This window comes from Camelus dromedarius, chromosome 17 (genome assembly GCF_036321535.1).
Source record: "Camelus dromedarius isolate mCamDro1 chromosome 17, mCamDro1.pat, whole genome shotgun sequence".
Lineage (NCBI taxonomy): Eukaryota > Metazoa > Chordata > Mammalia > Artiodactyla > Camelidae > Camelus > Camelus dromedarius.
In genome coordinates, this window is record NC_087452.1 from 47,844,869 (window position 1) to 47,868,838 (window position 23,970).

Consider the following 23,970-nt stretch of genomic DNA (forward strand, 5'->3'; position numbering starts at 1 on the left):
ACATAACACTTTGGAGCTCGTAGTTAGGTTTATTTAAAAGGTGAGTAGAAAAATGTGACTTAGTATAATGAACATTGGAAAATATTTCTGTGCGTTGTGACATACAGTCCTATTAATTTCTGTTCTGGAGTAATACAGATTTAATGAACTAACACATGTGTTCCTTAAAATGTCAGGTGCACATTAACTTGATACTTTTGCTACACAGTAACTTGGTACTGTATACTGGCTTGGAAAACTCAAGCACTATACAAGAATGATGTACTGTGTTTTGATGTGATGAACTAATATAAAATAGATACTACAAAGTATAAGATACTGATGAAGGAAGAGCATAAAAAGAAGACTTTTAAAAAATATTCTGTACTTTTTTGTTTTCTTAATCAGTAAAGCTTCACTGTGTGGCAGTGAAATGTTCACTTACCCGTAGTCCAGACTTCATCCCTGCATCACAGTGATTAAGATGTGGAGCCCTCAGAAAACTGGTTTTTTTTTTAAGATGGAGTATCCTCTTAAGCTTTCTCCTGATTTTCTGCCACTAGCTTATCGGGGCTCGAAAGGATGAAGAAGCCAGTTCTGTGGGACGAGAACAAGTCAATAAGGCCTACCATGCGTATCGAGAGGTTTGCATTGACAGAGACAATTTGAAGAGCAAGTTGGATAAAATGGTAGGTTGGTTTGAAGAGAATGATACGTATATATTGCAAATATTTTCTCCTTGAAGAGGTTTAAAATCAGAAATAAGAGAGACTTGCGTTTATTAAGTAAAAAATTGAAAATATGCATGTTCAAGGCAAATATAGAAAATTTTAATGGTAACATTTGAAAGTTGTCCTTATACAAAATAAATATGCAGAATGTAATGATGTTTCAGTCTTAAGTACGTCTAACACCACTAACTTATTTTGAGAAATCATGAATTGGTAGAATTTGTCAATGTGTTAAAAAAAAAAACAAAAAAACCTGTGAATAATAAGTCCTGAGTTAGAGAAAGAGATTAGTGAAGAAAAAACTGGGTTCATGTTCCCACCTTGCTTTTAAAAAGACTAGAATTACAGTATCTACCTGAAAATTAATATATAATACCGATCTATAGATTTTATTGAATGTAATTTGGCATTTTCCCTACTTAACTAGAATAAAGACAACTCTGAATCTTTGAAAGTATTGAATGAACAGCTACAATCTAAAGAAGTAGAGCTCCTCCAGCTAAGGACAGAGGTGGAAACTCAGCAGGGTAGGCCACTTACTTGTTACAAATATTCTAACGGAATTAATACATTTTTCCATTGATGTTTATGTCCATGATCAGTTTTCTATATCTGTATGCTGATAAGGCCTTAACTTATTTTTAAATTTTTAGGCTTGTATCAATGTCTCTGTTCTGCTTTTACAAAATAGCAACTCCTTTTAGCTTTTCCCTAGATGTAGATTGCATTTTTCTTGGAGAGAATTTGCCAGGTTTTCTTCCGGGCTGGCTTGTGATGAAGTGGATGAAGAAGGGAGTGGACCTCATCCTCTTCAGAGGCTTTTGCCCACTGCTGAACACTGGCGTGGAGTGGTTACACTTGCATTTTTGTTTTGTTTTGGTTTGTTTTAATTTCTGAAGGTTGTTAAAATGTGCAGGTGAGATGCTGTGTTGAAAAGTCAGGGCTGAGGGTCTGAGTATTATTCGCCTGTTCCATGAACATTCACTCTGATGAGACAGGCTGGAGATGAGGCTCTGAGAGACCTTTGGCTGGAGGCTGAGAGGAGATCTCTCACGGTAGCTCGTTGGGGCTTTTTCTGCAGAGAGAGACTGAGAAGCTAAGTCAAGCGTTAGTATCTGGTTGCGCTGAGTTTGTACAGTGGCGCGTTTATGAGTGAAACTGTTCTGAAGTGAAACTTTATACTTTCTAAAGGGACTAGATGGAGTGATTCGCTGAGTGAGCCTCAGTTTACTCACTTCGCTTAATTCTTATCACAGTCTTCACCTTGACGTAGATTACTGATCTATCTGTAATTTTAACATATGCTTGATTAGTGTTGTATATTTTAAAATTTCAAACTGACAAATTTGCTCTTAAACCTAAGCAGAAAATCAGGGATGGGGTGATTAATACGTTCTAAGACAAGATCGCTAGATTTCTTATTCTCATTAGCATAGATATTTGAAAGCGATTACTGTTTTTCAAAACCTTAGTTGTGTGTGTATTACATTGGCTTTTCTTTTACCCACCTCTCACTAGCGTAAGCTTTTTTGAGTTGCAACCAGTGCAGAAGGCAGAATTAACAGCTTTAATGTCCCTCCTTTTTGTAGTGATAAGGAATTTAAATCCACCTTCGTCAGACTGGGAGGTGGAGAAGTTGAGCCGTGACCTGAAGATCCATGGTTTGGAGCAAGAGCTGGAGCTGATGAGGAGAGAGTGTAGAGACCTCAGACTAGAGCTGCAGAAAGCCAGACAAACGGTACCACAGACTGGTTCCACCGGGAGGTTCAAATGCTGGGCGCGCCACACGCAGGCCTTGTCATAAGTGTCAAGTCACAGGATCAGCGTAAACTGTAGCTGCTTAGAGAGCTAGTCTCTGAACGTTCATTCACCTTTATCTTCCTTTTAATCATTTTTGCTAAAATTTGATATGCTGTATACTTTTAGCATAATCCTAGAATTACATAATTTTGTTGTTTAAAAGCTAATTTTTAAAAAACCCTTATTAGTTTATTACCTTATTAAAACGATTCTTTCAAACTTCCTTTTCCTTCAGTTTCCTCAAGGCATTTTTTTCTGTGTAAAGTGCGAGAGAGCTCAGGTTTTATGTTTCCCAGTTTATTTACCTTATAATTTCATTACCTTAGACACCACAAGAGACTACTTGATTCTTAGAATTCTTAAAAAAGAGAGAGAGAGAGAAAACCTTTACCGCATCCACTAATTTTCAGAAGTCTAATACTTTCGGAACAACTTTAATTTTCAGCAGATAGCTGAGAATTCAAGAATTGAGGGGCAAAAGGCAAAACCGAAAACCCTGCTGAGCTGCTGAAGTGTGGTTAGTCATCCACTGAAACACAGGATGCCTCTCAGGTCCTCACCAACAGTCTATGTACTGACGCAGCGACCTCTGAGCAGTGTGCATGTGACTTGCAGAGATCCTGTATACAAGGGTTTTTTCAGTAAAGATACAGTCGGTCCTGGGCATCTGCCAACCACAGTCGTAGCCCACGCTGTCCGTCACTGCTTGAATCCACGGATGCCAGCCTGAGGGTGCAGAGGGCTGGCTCTGCGACTTGAGCACCCACAGGTTTTGGTCCCTGCTGTGGGTCTTGACACCAGGCCCCTTGGATACCAAGGGGCGGCTGAGCTTTGTGTTGGGTCCTAGAAAGCTTGGATACGTTTGTTCAGATGTCATGACGGAGAGCGCTGAGGATAGAAGGTGCACCAAAGGCAGGGTTTAAAATAGTTACTACGGGAAATGGAAAAGCTTAATAGTCTGGAGTTCAGGAGCCATTGTATACACTCATGGATTTCAAACTAAGGGAGCCAGTTAGATCATTACTTCTCAGCTCAACCATTTTGCCCATCAGAGCATCCACCACTACCCCTAGGTTCTTCCAGGCTGCCACTGACTGGAAGAGGGGCTGTGCCCTCACCTCCTGGCCACCGGCCAGGACTCTGCCCTGAGCCCCAGGTGTCCTTGGATGAGCTGACTGTACTTTTCTGTAATGTCGCCTTTACCGAAGGTGACCGCTGGTTAAGAACGGCATTAAGAGTGATGGGGCATCCTGCTTTGGCCTTTACCAGATGAACTGGACAGTGAGAACTTGATTCAGAGCCCCCAGTCCTGATAAAAGGGAAACATCTACTACAAAAATTACTGGCAACTCCTGTTAGAGCCAATTTTTTTTTTTTTTTTTTTTTCTTATTTGACATCTGAAGTTAGTTTTCCTGGCTTTGAACCTATGACCCATGACACAATTCCCTCAGAGGCCTTGAGCATCCTGCCCCACAAGCCCCAGTGGCCACAGCCCTCGAGAGGCTCCTTTTACAAAGCTGTGCTTGCCAGAAAAGGTCTCACCACGAAGCTCTGAACTGTAATCGTCAGTATATACATTCTACTTGAAGTGATGCGATAGTTTTTATAAACAATGGATATTTACTTACATAGTAGGAAGCAGTACCCTGGAATTACAAAAATTTGGTTATAATTGTTGTGTTCCTATTAACATTAGCAAAGTCATTTAACTGTCTAGAACTTTCTTCCTATAAAGCTGACGTTAAATACCTATTTTTTTATGAAAGTTAAAATAGGTAATAGGTAAAGCAATTAGCATAGTGCCTGGTACAGAGGGTTTTCAGAAAGTGAACTACACATTAGGGTAATCCAGAAAAGCAGTATACATGTGATACAGTTCAGTTCTCAGCATTTAATATTTTCCACTAGATGGTGCTGGGGGATAAATTTGCTTTTAGTTTAATTCATCTTTCATAAATCACAGAAATAGACTTGAAGGTAGAAGAAACTTTAGAAATCACTTCTTTTACTGCTGACGAAATTCAGTCAGAGACTAAGAAACTTCTTAAAGTGAGATAAGGGAGGTTTTTTTTTTTTTAAGGATTTAAGACATGGTCCTTCCTTCATAGGAATTTATTTGGCTGGGGGAGGGGAGATTTAAAGGTTTAAAAAAAAATGCTCACAACTAATATAAAGATATCCACCAGGAAAATAAATAGTGGAAATTTATCAATTTATCAAGAGTTCCAAATTTGAATCTTGATACTGTGGCATGTGTACGTTTTAAGTCTTGCGTCAAAGGTGTTGCTGAGCAGACCAAGAGCGAGCCAAGGAGAGAGACGTATGTTCACATTAATCATCTTCCTTCTATTTACTGTAGCCGTATTTACAAATATTTATAAGGTGCTACTTTCTGAAACATTTTGTAACACCTGAGTGTGAAAGAGCATTGCTACATGGATGTAAGAGTGGCCTTTTTTGGGCTTTTTTTTTTTTTTGAAGTACGTAGTGAACTCAGTTGATTGGTACTATTGAGTTCAAAGTTCCACTGTGGATCTTTTGGACTCTGTGTATCCTCCAATATTCCAGCCATTTATATTCAGAACAGTTGGTCCTTTGAGAAAAGCACACACTGGGGCAGAAGTGTAGGAAACGCCGGCTCGGTAGAGCGGAGCTGGTGTAGAAGTGGAAGGCACCCGGTGACGGCGGGTTGGAGGTGGACGCTGCGCTGGGCTGTGCCGGCGCTTCTGAGCGGCCCTGCAGTACAGGGACCCGCTTCGCTCAGCAGTGCTCCCCGGGGTCCCGTGGGACTCCAGCGCCAGGTGTTTGCATATTACAGATAATTTCTGTTGAGCCTCTTGTTGATTTACATTAGATTTTCTGAATTGTTAGGTGGCAACTGGGAAAATACTTGAACAACCCAAACTGTTACTTTTTTTAATATCACTGGCTTTAAAAATGAGAAAGGTTTCCATTACACATGTATACATTAATTAAAATGTATATTTTATGTATATTTTTTATTAATGATTATTAACTAATACCGAGAAACTCAAAGTGACTTGATCTTACTCCTTTATATCTTGTGAGGAACAGGAAAGGAACATGTCCAAGGTCATGTGCTTTGGCTAGGGGTCAGACCTCCCCTGTTTGTGGGCCAGTTTCCCGTCTCTACAGGGCTCCCCTAAGACGCAGCTAAACTGTTACAGTCCTTAGTTGGTATTTTCTGAACAGTCAGGTCCAAATACCCTTGAATCCTATAATATGGTTGATGTTTTACACCCCCAAGTGCAGAGGACTCGTGAAGTCCTTTTGTGGCGCTTCAGTGTTTCACTTTAAAACATACCATTGAGATGATATAAATAAATGGTAAAATTGAATTTTGTCCTGTCAGTTTATAGTGGCCATTCCTGCTAATAAAATTAGTGCCTGTGGTATTGTTTTTATTTGTTACAGACCCTGAAAGTAAATGCATTGCAAACAAGTATGTTACAGAATTGCCTTAAACATACTAAGTTCACTTTTAAATATCTTTCATAGGTTCTTTTTGTCACCTATAACCTAAACTACTAAAACTTAAAGGCATATAAGGACTTTATGAAGTCCTTGTCCTACCATTGTCTTGTGGGAAGTGGAAATTTATGCTGATCTTTTTCAACAGTAACCTGTTAAATTTTGGTACTTTTTTTGGTAATGATACCAAAAAGTGAGATACTAACAAACTTCCATTTTCTGATGGAATGAATTCACTCAGCTGTACTTTGAATAAAGAGTAATTTGATAAAATTTGTTACCCTTTTTAAAATACAGACTTCAGATGGGTGTTTTCAGAAATACATTTTGTAAGACTCCAAGTTCTTTTATGTGAGAGGAATTGCATTTTTTAAAGAAAATTAAAGCATTCATGACTTTAAATAATTAGAAATACAGAAATTACCTGGTATAGGTTTAGTTATTTCATTAACATTGAATGTAAGATCTAGTTTTATGCTGCAGTTAACATATTCTTTAAAAGCTGAAACATGGCTAGGCTAATCAAGTACTGACAATGAATAGAACGCAGTATAATGACAACTTGTAAACTTTTTTTTAAACAATGACAGGACCCACCTCAGGAAGACAGTCCGAAGAGCGGAGATGTCCAGAGACTGAGCGTCTCCAGGTATGACCGTTCTCCTGCGCTCAGGACAGTGCAGTCTTGTCCTGTAGCCTCTTTGTGCAGGTTCCTAGACTTCTGTTATGATTTAACCTCAGATGGACACCATTTGGGTACTGCGTTTAATCTCTGATCACAAGAGATGCAGAGAAAATAGTGAACTAATGCTTAACAATAGGCTTGAACTTGAGAAGCAGAAAGGTGTATATTGTGATGCCTTAGACAGAATTTTTGCAGTTATACTTTAGACAGGGTTTTAGGGAGCTAGCAGTATAGATGTATTCTGTCATAAATTCTGATTTTTACATGAAGAATTATGTACTTCCCTATACAGCAGTATCACTTTGCCTTTTTTTGGGGGGGGGGGGTGTAGGTAATTATGTTTATTAGTACCACTCTGCCTTGGGGGCAAACTTAGACACCCTTTGTCTTTGATATGACATGAATTTTAAGAGAACTATTCTCTTGGGATAAGAGTAAAAGTAGCAGAGTTTATGTATGGAATATTCAGCCTCTTTTTTTCTCAAATATATATACATCATTTTTACTTAAGTAACGCAAGTACATTGTTTTGTCTGATAATTTTTGTTCTACTGTGTTAGTATCCCCTCTCTATAAAGATAGGTCTAGGCAATGAAAAAAACTTAAATTTGAATTGATCGTCTGATTGTTTGGTTTCCAAAGTTTACTGGCCTAAAGTAAGTAATGTGAATTACCTCCGACCTATTCCTGTGGAAAACCTGACTGAGAGAAACGATCAGTTAGGGGAAGACGGTCGAGGAAACACCAGGCGGCCCCGCTCCCGGCCCTGGGCGGCCCCCACCACATGTGAAGGGCCAGCAGTGAGGGTGGCAGGCCTCATGGGCCAGTCTCTTGCCCTTCAAACAGTAGCTCATGTATGCCGTCAGCTTTTATCCACATTTACAGCAGGGAGGCTTTTCCTTATATTTAAACACGTGTCTAGTACAGTGTCCATGTAAATTATTTTTCAAAGTTGTTTGTCAGTTACCTTCTTTTTTCCTGTCAGCCTAGGTTTCCCTTTATTAATTTTGTTGCATTTGTCATTTTCATAAGCCTCTTCAAAGCATTTTTGGGAAGAAGCAGGGAACAAATGTGTTACAATCACAGTAGGTCAGAGAAAAGGGCTTGTATAAATAGTGTGTTGGAACGGGACTTCTGCTTCCATTCTCGGGCGACAGTACATAGTTTGGATCACTTCTATGAGAATAACTCGGAAAGCTGACACCACATAACTAGCAAGATAGTGAGGAATCTCTAGGCCAGGATTTGGAGGAGGAAGAAGCCCCAAGGAGGTGAGTCTGGTTTTTGAGGCTGCAGGACTCTGTGCAGTGTTCGTTCTCTAAAGCTTTGTATTAATTCAGGCTTAGAGAAACAGATGTTAGAATCGCCTTGAGTTCAGTCTGAACATCGCTGTATGTGAAAGTTGTACTAATTAAAGCACGCCCTCCTGGCTCCCTGGTGCTCGGGACACTGTGCTTTTGCAGACTGCTTTGCATTTATCTTCTGTAAGCAGAAGGCCTCCATCTTCCGGTTAGCAGCTAGAAAACCAATAACCAACTTTGGGGCTTACCCTTGCTACACTTTGCATCGTGCATTTTTATGTTAGCGTCACTCCTAAGTGCATTCTGTCTTGCTTTCCCTTTGCCTTGTCATTTATACCTGCTTCCAGTTTAGAGTCCGCCGTTTTATTAATCTTTGTAAATTGCCTCATCCACTTATAAATGGAACAATTCCATTGATAAATTAAGTTTACTATATTAGGAGAAAAGCACATAGGAATGTTTCCATAAAACCATTAACTAGAAGTTTAGAAATTTTTAAGGATGATTTTCCAGTTATTTGGAAAATTCCCTTTTTTTCTATTTCCTCCATCACATTGCCAGGCAGGTGAAGTGGTACCATATTGTTTCCTGAGGGAAGCTTTTAATTACCTTTGACATGACACTCTTACTGCACAACTAGTAACAGGAGCAGCCCTGCCCGTCGGAAGCTCGGCCGGCGCCCTGCCCGTGCGCTGGCTGGGGTTACCTCCGGTTGCCGCTCCCAGCGCTGACGCCAGATCTGGGGGTGGGGTAGCTTCTTAAAGTGCAGACTCTGAGCTTAGAAAATGGGGATTAAGTTAGTGTTTTGCACACTTTGTTGTGTTGCCTTAGTGGTCATGAAATTTTGTGAGTTAAGACATGCGTTTTTAAAATAAGGAATAAAACAAAACATCCCAGAGTGTGAGCTGCAGTGTGAAATGGCTGCCTGCTGCGCCGTTCAGTCAAAAACAGCTGAAAGATGCTTGTCTGAGGGAATCAACAGCTGGCAAAATGCACACGTCTGAGTCTCTAGTTCTTGGCTAAGACTGTGCCGTACTTTCATTTTAATTCCTCTGGGGAATATAGTAGTTCAGTACATTTTCAAAAGCTGAAGAAAACTATGGCTGAAGTAAAAACTTAAGTAGATTTTTCTTATACAAGGAACTTTCATTTCAATATGAGAGTTGAATGTACAGTGTGAATTAAGAAAACTGAGCTTTTACAGTTTTACTTTGTAAGCTGGGCGTGTCCCCCCTTCCTGAGATGTGGGTAAGCAGGTTTCATTACATTTAAAATTCAGAGATGTGGAACTTTATACTGGACCTAGGAACCTAGGAAGGCTGCGTGTTCGTGTGTGCGCGTGCGCGCGCACGCTTCCCAGGTGGCCATGTCGGTCTGCGGATGGGCAGGGGCGCCTGTCCAGCGCAGAGTGAAGGCTCAGCCCTCATTACCAGTCTGTCTCATCTGTCTTACTGTCTCGGGTTCTCATTTCGGATGCTTTGTGCTGCATCTCAGTGTTCAAGTAGTTTTTAAGTTCTTTATAAAATTTATGTATGGCCTTAGGATGCTGCTCGTGTGGCATTTAGAGCAAAACTAATTTACACTCCCCGATGGTGGGGGCAGAAGGGGAAGGTTGTGTCTCAGAAATACACAGGTCAGTCCAGGTTAGTTGGAGCTCCGCTAAAGATTTGTGGATGACAGCTTTTCCAGTCTCACGTGAGTAACGATGTCAACATTTTGTTCAAGTAGAATTTTACAAAATTAACACACTTGGAGGACTCCAGCGCTTTCCTATGAACTGTAAAGAGCAGAGTAACTGCCATTACTCTGTTTCCCACAAGAGGGAGAGCTCGTACTTAGTAATGACTAGATTTTTCTATCTGTAGTTTTCAATTCAGGCGACGTTAAGGGCAAAAGAAAACAATCTGATGTGTGTTAAGCGTGGTGACCTAGTTTTTGAACTTGAATTGGAAGGTGTGTATAGATGCTGCTCTCACACCTCCACTGTAATTGTTCCTGCTGTGTCTTACATGCTTGGCTGCAGTATCCAGACACTGTCTGCAGTATTGCTTTTCTTTTCTCCAAGTCAGGCACTGATGTACCATCTCAGGCCAGTAATAAACCACTGTCTCTGAACTGCAGTGTTCACACTTCCCTGCTGCGCAGTGTGAGGGGCTCTCTGGAAAGCATACTGAATGCCCCGAGCTGCACCCAGGCACCGCCCGCTCTCTCCACACTTCACACGGGCTCCTCTGAGGAACGCTCACCGTGACACGCATCTCAGACGTTGACTGGGGAAGAGAGGTGGCTAACTTAAGTTTTGTGAAGCAATTATTTCACACCTGTCAGAAACTTGCAAAAATCCCTGTGTTCTTTAATAGACCACTGGTTAACAAATGACGTTGACAACAGACTAAAACAAGTAGAGTTTTCTCAAAAGCAGTGTAAAGTTTATTCTTCTGCTTCTGATGAAAGAATTGTAGTCTGAGTGGCATGGAAATGTTTTGACCAAAAGGTATGTAATTTTACATAATTGAGAATACTTCTGTTTTCGACTGTATCGCTTTTGATAATTGATAAGCTGTTAGATTTAGGTATCAAGTGTTATCCTTGAAGTTTCTTCAAAGGTTTTTGTTTGCAGCTAGACAAAAATTGAAGCATGAAGTGATGTTTATCTAATTTGATTTCATTATTACTAAAATTACACTAATATCTTTAAGAGGCAATAATGGCAATTTGAACACTATGAGATCAACTGTTTGTACATTTCACATTTTATGTATTCTGGTGCAGCAAAGTAAGGATAAATGCTGAAGATTCTGTTTTACTTAGTTGGCAATTAAGAGCATGGAAAAGCAAAAATTATTAAAACCCAGATAGGAATGCTTAATGGAAGATGAACTTAATAAAATTAGGTTTAAAATAACTGATTTATAATTTGTTAGATAACTGAGGTAGAGTAGTTTTAACCATAGAATGAGAGGTACCATGAGTTTTATGTGTTTGCTGTATCCCCATCTCTAGCTCCCATTCCCTCCCCAGGAAGTCATCTGGCTCCCCAGGTCCTCTGCTGTCAGGTCACATTGCTTCAGAGCCAACCATATGAGACAGCCCAGTCAGACATAAAAGAATGGAATACATGAAATCTAAATTTTATTTTAATGTGGGCTTGGGTACACGCTCAGCAGTTCATAACAGCACTTCAATTTACAACATCAGAACAGAGTAACCAGACACAGATTTAAAATCCATACATGAGTGACTGTCACTTCATTCCTGATCAGATTTGCAAATGAAGAACATATTCCTTACCATTAAATATATGAACAGCACTGCCTATCACAGGGTGTCACAACACCTCAGTTCTGAGAGGAGGACTATTAAACTCGTTGGCTAAACTTTTTAAAATACCTTCTGTTTAATATAGTTCAGTTAATTGCTAACAATTAGGTCGGTACTATGAACAGCGTCTTTTCACTTAACTATAATGCTCTAAATATTTCAGTTACTTAATGAAGTTAATTTATATTTCAAAACTAATTTGAGCAGAAATGCAGATAAGCTCATTTCTGTTTTACAGTTATTGCCTCTGTCCACAGAATAACAACAATTAACTTTTTTTTCTTAAACCCTGTATTTCAGCGCTAACATGCAAAGCGCATACTGGGACCTGAAGAGAGAGATGTCTAATTTACATCTGGTGACGCAAGTGCAGGCTGAGCTGCTCAGAAAGCTGAAAAGCCCCGCCGCGGCCAGGAAAGGCAAGTCAGGCTCTGCCGGGAACCGCCGATTCCAGCCAGACTGCTCAGAGAGCAGCCCGGCTCGCTCGCGGGTCTTATCGAAAATCTCATCAGACGCGCCCGATGAGGCTGCGTGTGCGCGGCGGCCCGCCGGTCAGCTTCACACGTAGAGGTGTCGCCGCTCTGTGCTGCCCGCAGAGCTGTGTCCTTTCCCCTTGTGGCTTCCTTCTCAGCCAAGTGTTGCTTCTGTGTTTAAGGCCGAGGTGTTAGGTTTGCTCTCGTTGACCTTTTGCCACAACGACTTCATATATTTGTTTAAAAAAAGGCACCAAGACACCGAAAGCTGTTTTTGTCGCAGTGCTATAGAAAATCCCGAAGAGCTGGCTCTTTAATTTGTCTTTAAAAAGACAACTGATTGATCAGTTGGTTATTTTCAGGGTTTTTTTTGTCAACTGAATTTTGCTTTCCATTAAGGATAGGCTGTTGAGGATGGAGACTAGGTGCTGTTTATTTAGCCCTTCCAACCAAAACCTCCCATTGCTTTGTTTCTCATATTTAACTGCTTGGCTGACTAAACCCTTTGAGGTTTGTGTTCACCAGTAGTGGCTACCTCGCCAGAGCTATTTTTATCCTTCAGAGAAAAATCAGTGTGTTTGTACCACACCTAGCTGTATTGCGTAAAGTTGCGTGATACAAATTGGAGCGTCCTAAAATTAATTTTTGAAGAATGAGATACGACTTTTTAATTTAAAAAAAAATCATTTATTTAAAATTGCTATTTGCACCTCAAATTGTCTTAAGAGGGCACAAGAGATTTTAGAAATAGTTCTCCTCAGGGATGTTTACTGGGGACAGGAACGTCGCACACTGGGATGGAAAACTAAATTCAGATTCCTTTCCTTATGAGTCAGCACGATAGCAAGGTGCTTCGGCAGCCCTGACGTGATCCACCTTTCATTTTGCCCTCAAGGTTTCCAGTGGCCAGAGTTACATATGAGACGACTTTAAGTTGACAGAAGAAATAAGATGTCTCTTAAAAGAGACTCATAGAGTAATCTTTCAGTGAGTTTTCAGTGTGGCTCTTAAATACTGAGTAGAGCTTCCAGAAAGTAATACAGGAGAAATGTTCTTTTTCCTGTTTGGAAATGGCTCATGCTTGTGTCCCTTCTGAGCTGGGGCGTGAGAAACCATGAGTTTTCTAGCACGTTTCCTGGACGTGCCAGGTGGGCTCGGGGCCAGCACGCCCGGCACAGAGCTCAGCGCTTTGCAGGACAGACAGGAGACCGGATCCCCTTTTCTCCAACCTGCATCTCAGCTGGTCCAGAAGCTGAGCCATGCCGCCTCCTCCCAGGGACTAGGCAGTGAGCTTATGTGATCACGCGGTTGGATTTCCTCCTCCCTTAGAACTGCAGGGTCAGCCTTCGTGCACTCGGTACCATCTCAGAGACGCACTTGGCTTGTCTTTGCTGCCCGGGCAGGATGTGAGGCGGAGGGAAGGCTCCTGCCCCCGCTGTGTGCTCTGGGTGAACGACTTGAGAGCAGTTGGGTTTCTCATCGTTGAATGTATACGAAACACATTTTCCTTGCTGGGGTTTTTTGTTTTTCTTTTTTAATTTCACCTGTATTGCGACCATTGCAGAATTTACATTTACCATTATGTGTATTTTATAAGAAATAAGAGCATCTTACAGCTTTTTATTCACATAGTTTTTTCCATAAAAAGCCTTTTAATACATGTTAACTTCATTTGGGTCTCACCAATTCACAATGTAATTATTTCTGGAAAAGATTTGTTTTTGGACCACCTATGGAAGAGAGATTTGAATAAGAGAAGAAATATTATATTTAATACAATTACTCAAACCAAGGAGTAGCATCCTTGGTTCCGTACTGATGCACGAACATGCTGCAAGGCTTCTCTGGCCACTCTGAGAGCCAAGAACAGGGTCTCTAATTGGTTTCTAACTTTTTAAAAAGGAACTTCTTCACCTGCAGTATGAGACAGTGGGACAGGACTACTGGGGCCATTTTGCAAACAAGGAAGGTGGCACCTGGAGCAGTGAAATGTCACAGAGTCTGTAAACAGCTGATCCAGGATTAGGATGAGACCATTTGCCATCCGTGCGCAGGTCACAGACCCCCAGTGAGGGCACTGACGTGGACACGCTTATTTTATTTCCCGTTCCAGAATCACCCAAATGAATGACAAGTTTATGTGTTTTATGATCGTAAATGCCACGACAGCTGACCTTCAGCCTGTGCTTGCTTTTCAGCCTGTGCCAGGGCAGGACGTGTGGAAGACGGCACGGACCTGCACCTGCCGCCGCTGACCGCAGCGCACGCTGGACCGGCGCCGCGCTCCCCGGACGGCAGGCCGCCGTGTCCCGCCACGCCCTCCCCTCTGCCGGGGGAGGCCAGGGCTTTATCGGAGCGGGCCGTCCTCCAGTCCTGGACAGACAACGAACACTCCATTCCTCACGACAGCACGCACTTTCAGGAACACAGTTCTTACGGCAGGAATTCTCTGGAAGACAACTCTTGGGTGTTCCCGAGCCCTCCCAAGTCAAGTGAGACAGCGTTTGGGGAAACTAGAAATAAAACTTTGCCTTTACCCAGCCTGCCACCACTGCATTACTTGGACCAACGCAATCAAAACTGCCATTATAATAATTGATTTCTGAAGCGATTCCTGGTTTGGTCACGAGGTTGCTGTATCTCCCTCAGTGGCTTTGGGAAATCATTAACAGACTGAAGGCAGATCTTTGATGACACCTGCGGAGTTGCTCAGTTTGTGCACTTGCACACGGCGTAGCACGGCGCGTGGTCTACTTCTCAGCGGGAAGGAGCGCGTGCCGGCTCCCGCTGTGGTTGAGAGTATCCTGCCGGGTGACGTGATAAACTTCCGGGGTTTCCACGTGACACCTCTGCCTTGGATGATACAAATTTCTGCCTCTCACATGAATAGAATTGAAAGTTTTCAGGCATGGTTTTACAAAGCATATGAAATGCCTAAATATCCATTCGTAAAAATAAAGGAGACCATTAGATCAGAGAAAAATCGTAAGTTGCTGTAAGTTGCACTAAGGAGTAAATGGCAGTGTGAGCTGGTTATATTTTAATACTGCGTATTATAGTGGAACAGCAGTATCTAGCATATTCCATCCACATGTGCTCCTGTGTCTCAGACTTTAAGATTTAAAATCATTCTTTAATCACAGTGTTGATAAAACTGAAAATTACAGCTTGGACTTTTAAGACTTGAAATAACCTGCTGATTGAAGTCCCGCTTTGTCCCAGTATATCACTCAAATCCTAGTTGAAAAAAAGTTGCAAAAAACTAGTTGAAAAACCACATGGCATGTGAACAAGTGATTACAGTCCTCCACATTATCCAGTTAGACGTAGGAACAGCATCGCAAAGGTTTCCGTCTGACCCGTCCCTTGCGGTGCTCTGTAATGAAAACTTAAATGTGTGTGTGACTGTGTGATGTCTACACCCACTTGTTACATAGAGCCGCTTAGAAACTGGCCAGCTCTGTTCTCAAACAAAATGGTTTACTTACTGAGAAAGTGATTTTTAAGAAGCTGAATTAGGAACTTCAATTCTAGAAACCAAATTCTGTGCTGTATTGATACATGACATATTACAGTCACAAAATGTCCCCAGAATGTTCTGATTCTAGTGGGCCTGCCTGTCATTTATAAACAAGCAAAGAAATACCAAGGATGACTTCACAAGGCAATTTCTCTGTGTTCTTTCAGGGTGGTGGTATTAAGAATATTAGTAACACGTTGCTCTAAACCTTTTGCTTGAGAGAAAGTGTTTCATGTAAAAGGCCTTTATCCTGTCTGATTGATAGACAGTTTCAAACACCCTGAACTCAGTATTTCAAGTCTTTTCTATTTTAACTGAATAGCATACACATATAAACAGTGTTCACCATTCACCGGGTATTTTTGTCTTTCTATTATCTTACTTATTCAAGCTCGTCTGTGATTAATGGAGTTGGTGTCAGATGCTGGAATTTATTCTGACCGATGAACACAGCTAACTCAAGGGAGTACAATCTCCTGCCAAGTAATAGAACAAAACCCAATATGCATAAAACAAATACCAGGCTCCAGGCTTTAGCGGAAGGAAGCAACTACCTGTGTAACAACAAAGCAACAGCAACCGTTCCTCATGTGGCTGGGCAGGCTGTATATTCTAATCTCTAATGTAGCTTACTGGTCTGCCTTTTTAAAACCCAAGATTGGAAGTTTTCCTGGTAAAGATACTAAGTCGGGTGACACAATGGCTTGATTAATGTTTTGAACAATGCCAAGACATTGTTTAATGAGAATAAATTATTTTTGTTTGACACTGAAGTGGATGTGAAATACTGTCCTTGCCTCTGTATTCCAAGGTCGCATGCTAATTATTAGTTGTTAATTTCGTTCATGTAGCAGACATTTGTCTTGCTAAACCAACTTTTGAATGGAAACAGTGCTTTTGCATCTAAACAGCAGGGTAGCTGTGAAACAGGAATGCTGGAAAATCAGTGAGTCCCTGACAGTTTAAAGTGCTAAAGAAATGACCAAAAGCTCTTGAGGAACGATTAACCAAGTCACTTTCCCCAGTCACGAATTTTTAAATGTACACTCAAGATCATGCCTGTTATTGGTAAGACTCAGAAGAATGGCCGTCTGTGGCTTCCTGTCTACTTAAAATGGAAAACTTTGTTGACTTTTTTCACATTAGCTGAAACTTGCTCCAGATTGCTTTAATCCTCAGATTTTTATAAGGATAACCCAATTCAGCACATCCATAACTCAGCAGAATGAAGAGAACACAGATAACAAAAAAGGCCTCTGGATCCCCTGTTAGCTAAAATAAGTTTCATCTTCTCTAAAAGGAAACCGAGGTTCTGCTGAAACGGAACCTAGCGTCAGAGCAGAGCAGCGATGCACCCGTGTGAAGTGCGAGGAAACCAAGACAGTGGGGAAACTCGGACCTAACGCACTAAGGGCGGACGCTCGTGGGAAAAAAGCCACGGTCTTCTCCAGGAAAGCTCTGGAGGAGGTGGAAAGCAGACTGTCACTTGGAGGCGGGCTCAGGATGGACGGTGAAGGGCAATGAGCGCACTTACACCCTGTCGCCTGGGCTGCCCAGCACCTCTCGGGGAGAGATGTCTACAGAAAGGAATTTTCCACATAAACGGAAGCTGGCCCCTCTGATGCTAATTAAAATCACAAAATAGCCTCAGACTGTATACTCCAGTAGCTTTTTAAAGTAACCATTTTACCCTTTCTTCATTTACGTCATTAAAAACAAACGAATTCCTGGGCTCCAGGAAACGCACCAGTACCCACAGGCCACCGGGGGGGCGGGCCTGCAGACCCTTTGCTGTGGGCTCTCCCGGACTCCATGGGGCTCCTGTCAGGGTGCTGGGAAGATGTGGTCTCTGGGTTTCAAGTACGAGCAAGACAGTTCTATGGTCCACTCGAGCAACGCGTGGAACACCCATTGGTTCTTTAGGGCCCTGCTATGAACTAGATCTCAGATCTGTTTCATGGGGTTGGGGCCAAAGTTACCTCTTGTCCTAGCAGGTATTAACTCCTGTTTGCAATTTTAATGAGAACTATGGAAATAAATATAAATTGTACTTACCTGGAAGCTGGCTGCAGTGGCTATGGTAAAGCGTTAACAGAAAGAAAAAAAAAGCTACTTCTAATATAAAAGCTCAACCTGGGACCAGATTACTGCACTGGGACAGAAATTCCTTACACTAGTTCCTGAAACTATTACTATGCTACGAAATGGTCATTCATGCTTACAAAGAAGACTAAAAATTTAAGGTTAAAATATTTCTAGTAGCCAAGTTACCAGGTCAAGGAATGTAACAGTACATGGCAGGAAATTTTCCATGAACGATGTAAGTAAAACTAATGTAGAAACACCTGTCTCCTCACCTGTGTTTCCAAGCCAGCCTGTCCTGCTACTGGTGGCCGTTGGAGAGGGGCTCACCGTGTCCCAGGCACTGTCCTGTGGGCCCCACTCGCCTGCATCCTCAGGTCATCCTCATGGTGATGGAGACTGGTATCCACGGCGGCTGAGCTGGTCGCGGCAGAGCCAGGCTCACAACCACTCTGGTCCACCGCCGCGTCCGAACGCCTTGGAGTGGAGGGCTGTCCGCTCCTGCTTGTCTCTGCTCCCGGCCCCTCCATCGGCCGTGAGTCTGTGCGCTGAGGGGGTAATTAGATTCTATTGGAAACCTAAGAATCAGTATCAGTGTTAGAGAACCCCGGTTGTGGACAAATCTGTGAAAAATCCACCATGACCAGGCCACCCACCCCATTTCACTCCTTACTCTTGTCCCATTTAATACACTTAACTGTGAAGTTCAAAAAAAATCTTTATTTCAAATACAGTTATTTCCATAGTTAAGGATAAAGCAAACAGACTTTTTGAGTCTGTTACAGCAGGTGCCTGTGATTCCCATGAGTATCGGGGCCCTGAGGACCATCTGAATATCCGCCTACGTGCTTGTGGGAAGCTTCTGCAGCCTCCTCTTGGAAGGAATTCCAGTTCTTCTGAATTCTTCTCTTTCCTTCAGGTATTCCATTTTGCATTCTTCATAAAAGACTGGATCATTATAGCTACAAGAAGGAAACAGAAATCTTTTCAAATTGAGTCACTGTACAAGCATACAATAGACACTTACCTTAGTAATACGTTCAGACACCCGGCGCGCCAGGCACAACCTTTAGAAACAGATTTTTAGTAATGGTCATAAATTCATTATAAACAGTATGCTACCAAATTAGTAAAACAAAACAAAACAGGTCTAATGGTCCTCTTCTGAACAGCGATGTACCAGGATAGTCCGAGAGGCGCGGCACCGTCCCGGGAGCCCAGGCCGCGACAGTCGCCGTGTCGTCACGATCACGTGGGCGCCGTGCGGCCCCGGCGCGGCGGGGGCGCACGGAACACCGGGAAGCGTGGAGGGCGAAGCCGAGACCAGTGTCTTCCTGGCGGGCGTCAGACTTGGACGCCAGTCGAGCTCTTCCCTAACAGCCCCCACCTACTGTCCGCAAAGGGCGCTCACCCCGAGTGGCTTCCTCCCCGCTTCTCTCCCCTCCCAGCCCGCCCACCTGGACCAGAACCCGGGGTTTTCTCCCGTCTCTCGGGGGCGACGCATGGGCGCATACTCACACCATCTGCAGTCAGATAACAGCGGCTAGCAAAGAGCAAGTGCAGATTCAGAAAGGGCGCTAACACTGGGTGAGCACCCTGCGCGTGCCCGGCGCCGGGGAGATGTGCAGTCGCCCCGGGAGGCGCAGCCCGCCCCGCGCAGCGGAGCCACCACTCCGGGGACCCGGCCCGCGAGCCCGCCGCCCTCCCCACGATCCCCGCTGGCGCCGCCTCCTCCAGGGCAGCCTGACCCAGCTAAGGCTCACAAGTTACTACGTGGGCTGAAACCGAGCTGGAAACTCCTTTAATCAATGTACAAACGAGAATCTAACAAATTCCGTCAGGCAGTCGTCTAAGAGGTCCCTCTGCTCATTAAACATCCCTTGGGAGCTCTGGGGACTAGAACTGTCACTTCTCCACGGGTAAACGCTTAGTACAGGTCTGGGCTCTTAGACAAGAGGAGCTATTAGGGTTGTTTTTATTATTAACTTGGGAAAAGACACGTGGACTTCGAGTATGTTTCCCCATCTATAATTAGTTTAAATAATCCCTTAAGTCTTCCAAACCAGTATTCTAAAAGTCTATAAATCCAGGTGTATGAGAAAAAAGAAGACACCAATGAACTCATCTACAAAACAGAGAGACTTGCAGACATAGTAGGCGATCTTATGCTTGGGTGGGGGTGGAGAGATAAATATGGGAGCTCACGATTTGCAAGTATTAACTACTATATATAAAAATAGATTTCAAAAAATTTCTTCTGTAGAGCACAGGGAACTATATTCAGTATCTTGTAATAACCTTTAATGAAAAGGAATCTGAAAATGAACATATGTATGTCTATGCCTGACCAGCACATGATGCTGGACACCAGGAATTGACACATGGTAACTAACTACACTTCAATTAAAAAAAAAGAAAACACATGAAAGATTCAGCTAATGACTACTTTCTTTTGATCTAACTTCCTGAGAAGAATCAAACCACGCTGACATCTGTGCTTCCCAGGCCAGGGGATCCCAGCTCAGAAAGCCGTAATGCAGGTTCAGCAGAACCGGGATCTCAGGGACAACCCACCAGCTACTCAGCAGTCCCACCTGCCAGGTACTGCCTGTCCACACGTGGCTAATAAAAACGGGGGAGGGGGGGGAGATAAGCGGAAAGCGCCTGCATTCAGAGGACTCTGCACACTGTTACTTGAAGATTCAAGAAACTACAATGAAGTATCAGTGACCATGATACTTAAGAATTATTTTTATAATGATTTAACTTCAAAAATCTAAATTTACGTTGGTATCCTTCATTTGATTTAGTGCCACTTTTCTGGGAGTTAAATTATACGATCACAAGGCTGACCAAAGTCTAATTCAGTACCTTTTCATTAGAAGAGATAAATACAAACCCATTTAAAATGTATTCTATAGATTAACCTATTCATGAGAAGGAATTTATTGAATCATGTGAAAATTGTATCTTTTTATTGACTGACCTAATCAGCAGATAAAATGCTGACAAACACACCTAACTTGAAAAGACCCTTCATAAATATACTGTATTGCTTTTTTTTTTTCAGAAGAATCTTTAACAAACAGAAATTTTAGATTCAGCCAACAATATGATGAATTTGCTGGGAAGTACAGAATATATTACATGTAAGGAGTCAAATAACATACTCTTACCTACCACGTATATTACACACGCATACACCCAGAAGTACAAACACTAAGGGAACTACTTACTAAGCAGTTAGACATTCTTTCAATGCAGAATTTTCTTTCTGGCATTTTACTACCATGAGGACTCCAGAGTCCTTGCAACATTTCGTGAAATCTGAAATAAAAAATTTGGAAGGAAAATAAATGACTTGTAATCACATCAATATAATTTAACAACTCTAAAATATTCATTCATTTAACATCTATTTCCTAGATTGTGCTTGGCACATAATACACGTTCCACAAAAAAAATGTACATGAATAAAAGTTGTTCATTTTGTAGATCTGAAAGGAGAGGACAGAGATAGTGAGTGGCTTCACAGACACACAGAATGCAGAGAGTAAGTAGGATTTCTAAATCAGACATACTTCATTTTACTGTGTTTTGCAGATACTACATTTTTAACAAATTGAAGGGTGGTGGCAACCTTCCATCGAGCAAGTCTATAGGCACCATTTTTACAACAGCATTTGCTCACCTCCCATCTCTGCATGATATTTTGGTACAACTACAATATTTCAAACGTTTTCATCATTACTGTATCTGTTACAGTGATCTGTGATCAGCAATCTCCGATGTCACTGTTATAACTACAGACATGGAGAAAACAAGAGAACTGGAGTCAGATGTGGAGGCTGAAGATGGGACTGTTCACGTCTTCTCCATCGTGATGGAGGAGCTGCTTCTCCTGGATGAGCAAAGACAGTGGTGTTCTGAGATGGAATCTCCTCCTGGTGAAGCTGCTGTGAAGGTTGTTGACATGAGCACGGAGGATTTAAAATATTACATTAATTGACAGAGCAGTGGCAGGTTAGAGTGGGTGGCCTCCAGTTCTGAAAGCAGTCCCACTGTGGATCCAACGTCATCCAACAGCACTGCCTGCTGCAGAGAAGGCATTCGTGAAAGGAGGAATTCACTGACCTGGCAGGCATCCCTGCTGTCTTATTTTAAGAAATTCACCCTAATCTTGAGCTACCCCCAGGCTGATTGGTGAGCAGCCCTCAGCGTCGGGCCAGACCCTCCATAATCAAAAAGATTATGACTCACTGGAGGCTCAAATGATTCTTCACGTTTTTAGCAATGAAGTCTTTTTTAACTAAGGTGTGTACATTTTCAGACGAGCTCCTGCACACTAAACAGACTACACTACAGTGTGAGCACAAAGTTCTGTGTGCACTAGGAAACCCAAGAATGTGTGTGACCGGCTTTACTGCAGAAGTCTGCAACCACACCTGCAGTATCTCTAGGGTCTGCCTCTAGAGGAAAAGAGGATATTCTAGAAGAAATGAGTGGGAACAGCAAAAGGGGAGTGGTGCCCAGACACGGGCATCTGATGGCAGTTTCCGCAGGTCTTCTGACGCCATCACGGTCCCCCCTTCTTTCAGACAACCTGCAGTGGTCCTTAACTTCGGGTAACAGGGCTCCCATGCCACTCCTGAGTCAACTCTGAAACACCTATGAAATTCAAATAGCTTTTGACTAAATTTCCATTCTGGGAGTTTGCCTTTTAAATTGCCCTGGCCACTGGGTCTCCTGCCTTCTCAGGACCACCAACCCAGAAATCCCGCCCACAGCGGCCCCGCGACTCTGTCGGATGGGCCCCACCCCACCCCGGCTGCTGGCCCGGCCTCTGCGCCTCCAGCCTGCTGTAGGCGACCACCCATTCCCACCGCAGACCTTACAACACGACATCGTCCCCACAAAGAAGCTCTGGCGAAAAATAATGCATGCTTTTTCTACATAGCTTTTGAGAACTCCTTTGGTACAAAATTATCAGGCTTCCCCTCTTTTCTTGAGCTATACGTTACTCTTTCCGTTACTAAGGAGTATCATTTTAATTGCCCCTTAAAGCGAGCAGGTGATTTCAGGAGTCTCCATGGAGACACGTAACAGGTAACAAAGACGGTTTTCAGCCACACGCCGGCTAAACGGCTGAGACGGATGCGCGCGGACACCCACCCCGCGGAGCGGCTGCGCGGGGCGTGCGGGCGAGTCCACACCGCGTGCAGCGCGCGCGCGCTCGGAGGGACGGAGGGGCGACCTCAACTCAGCCCCGTCCCCACCGTGACCCTCGGGCGCCTCCTCCACCGGTTCAGCGGTTCCGCCCTGCGCTCCGACTCCTGGACCCAATCAGGTATCTCTTTTATTCAGGTGTCCTGGTTCTCCCCGCGCGGATGAGCTGGGCGTGCGGGGCAATCGGGGCAAGGCGGCTTCCTCCGCATCCTTCCAGGGGACCCCCCCCCCCAACTCAAACGGGCAGGGTGGACTGATCAGCAGCCCGTTCTCATCCGAGGTCCTGCGGGGGGGCCACGAGGCCATCCAGAGGTCCGCTCACTGCCACCCCGGCGCGCACAGCAGTCCCACCAGCTGGCCGTTCCACTACAGCCGAGTATTAGCTCTGCCTTTCTAGACCCCAGAAACATGGTCCTAAAGAAAACCTCAGACGTGGGCACTCCTCAGCGGGAGTCCGAACACACGGCTGGCCCGGGAGTGACTCACGCCGGACGGCGGTGACCCACGGCAGCCTGGCTGTAAGCGGGAGCCCCGCACCAGCCACCGCCGCGCGTCCCAGCAACGGTCACCAGGAATCTCACCCAGTGAGAATATGCCAGTTGACCGAACCCCAGTCCTTTCCCGGAAAACACAGATACAATACAATGGCTGTTACCAGAAGTACTTCCCGAAGTGAATAAACCCAGTGCTTCCACACTTGAGAAATTCACAACGGAAAGCCGAGGCACTGATTATGCTAAGATTCGTTTTCCCTAACATGACTGAAGGGAAGGGACTCCAGGCGGCGTTTTGCGCTCTCAGGACAGCAAAGGCAGGTGTTGGCATCTTCGCACTTGTCCACATCTCTTCAGGAATGACCGGGACTGGCCTGCAGCCTCAAGCTGTTGGTAAGGTTTTTGTCACTTGTTTAGCAGCGAGATTTTAATGAGGATCCTTCTTTCATCCCGCATTAGCACGCTTTCATACGATGCTCATGTTCACAGTAGCGCCAGCCGGTTTCTACAAGGTATCCGAAACAGCCCCGATTTCAACGGCTTCTGTCTTTCAATGTTAAAGAGCTTGTACACCCATATAATAAACAACCTGATGACCATTAAAGGCTACAAAAATAACATTTTATTCACTGAAGTATATCTTCAGGTAATGAAAACAGTATCAATATGCAGTAAGAGAGATTATTAACAATTATTTCACCTTTAAAGAAATGTGCTTGAAGATAGCACTGAAGACTTCTTTCTTTAAAGTATAAACAACATGAAATTCTTTCTTTTGTAAACCCTCATTTCTCTGAAAGAAACTACTTAATGTATAATAAACTACTGGTAAAAATATTCTTTGGGCATCCTAAAATCTGGATCC

The 23,970-nt window shown here is 43.2% G+C and overlaps 2 protein-coding genes across 4 annotated transcripts in view; one reads left to right on the forward strand and one right to left on the reverse strand.

The window, feature by feature from the left end:
* AZI2 (5-azacytidine induced 2) overlaps window positions 1-16,076 on the forward strand; it is a 29,032-nt gene extending 12,956 nt beyond the window's left edge. Inside the window, exons 3-8 of the mRNA XM_010977820.3 lie at window positions 543-668; window positions 1,138-1,237; window positions 2,300-2,448; window positions 6,594-6,652; window positions 11,611-11,729; window positions 13,982-16,076. Of these exons, the coding sequence (XP_010976122.1) occupies window positions 543-668; window positions 1,138-1,237; window positions 2,300-2,448; window positions 6,594-6,652; window positions 11,611-11,729; window positions 13,982-14,382 (954 nt within the window). The 3' untranslated portion in view covers window positions 14,383-16,076. The remainder of the gene's footprint in view (window positions 1-542; window positions 669-1,137; window positions 1,238-2,299; window positions 2,449-6,593; window positions 6,653-11,610; window positions 11,730-13,981) is intronic.
* Window positions 16,077-18,085: 2,009 nt separating this feature from the next.
* Window positions 18,086-23,970, reverse strand: part of CMC1 (C-X9-C motif containing 1) — a 70,525-nt gene continuing 64,640 nt past the window's right edge. For all 3 annotated transcript variants that reach the window (XM_064496817.1, XM_031469803.2, XM_064496816.1), the window contains 2 exons: window positions 20,622-20,712; window positions 18,086-18,347 (listed from right to left, as the gene is read on the reverse strand). In XM_064496817.1, coding sequence (XP_064352887.1) covers window positions 18,227-18,347; window positions 20,622-20,712 — 212 coding nt within the window. In that variant the 3' untranslated portion in view covers window positions 18,086-18,226. The remainder of the gene's footprint in view (window positions 18,348-20,621; window positions 20,713-23,970) is intronic.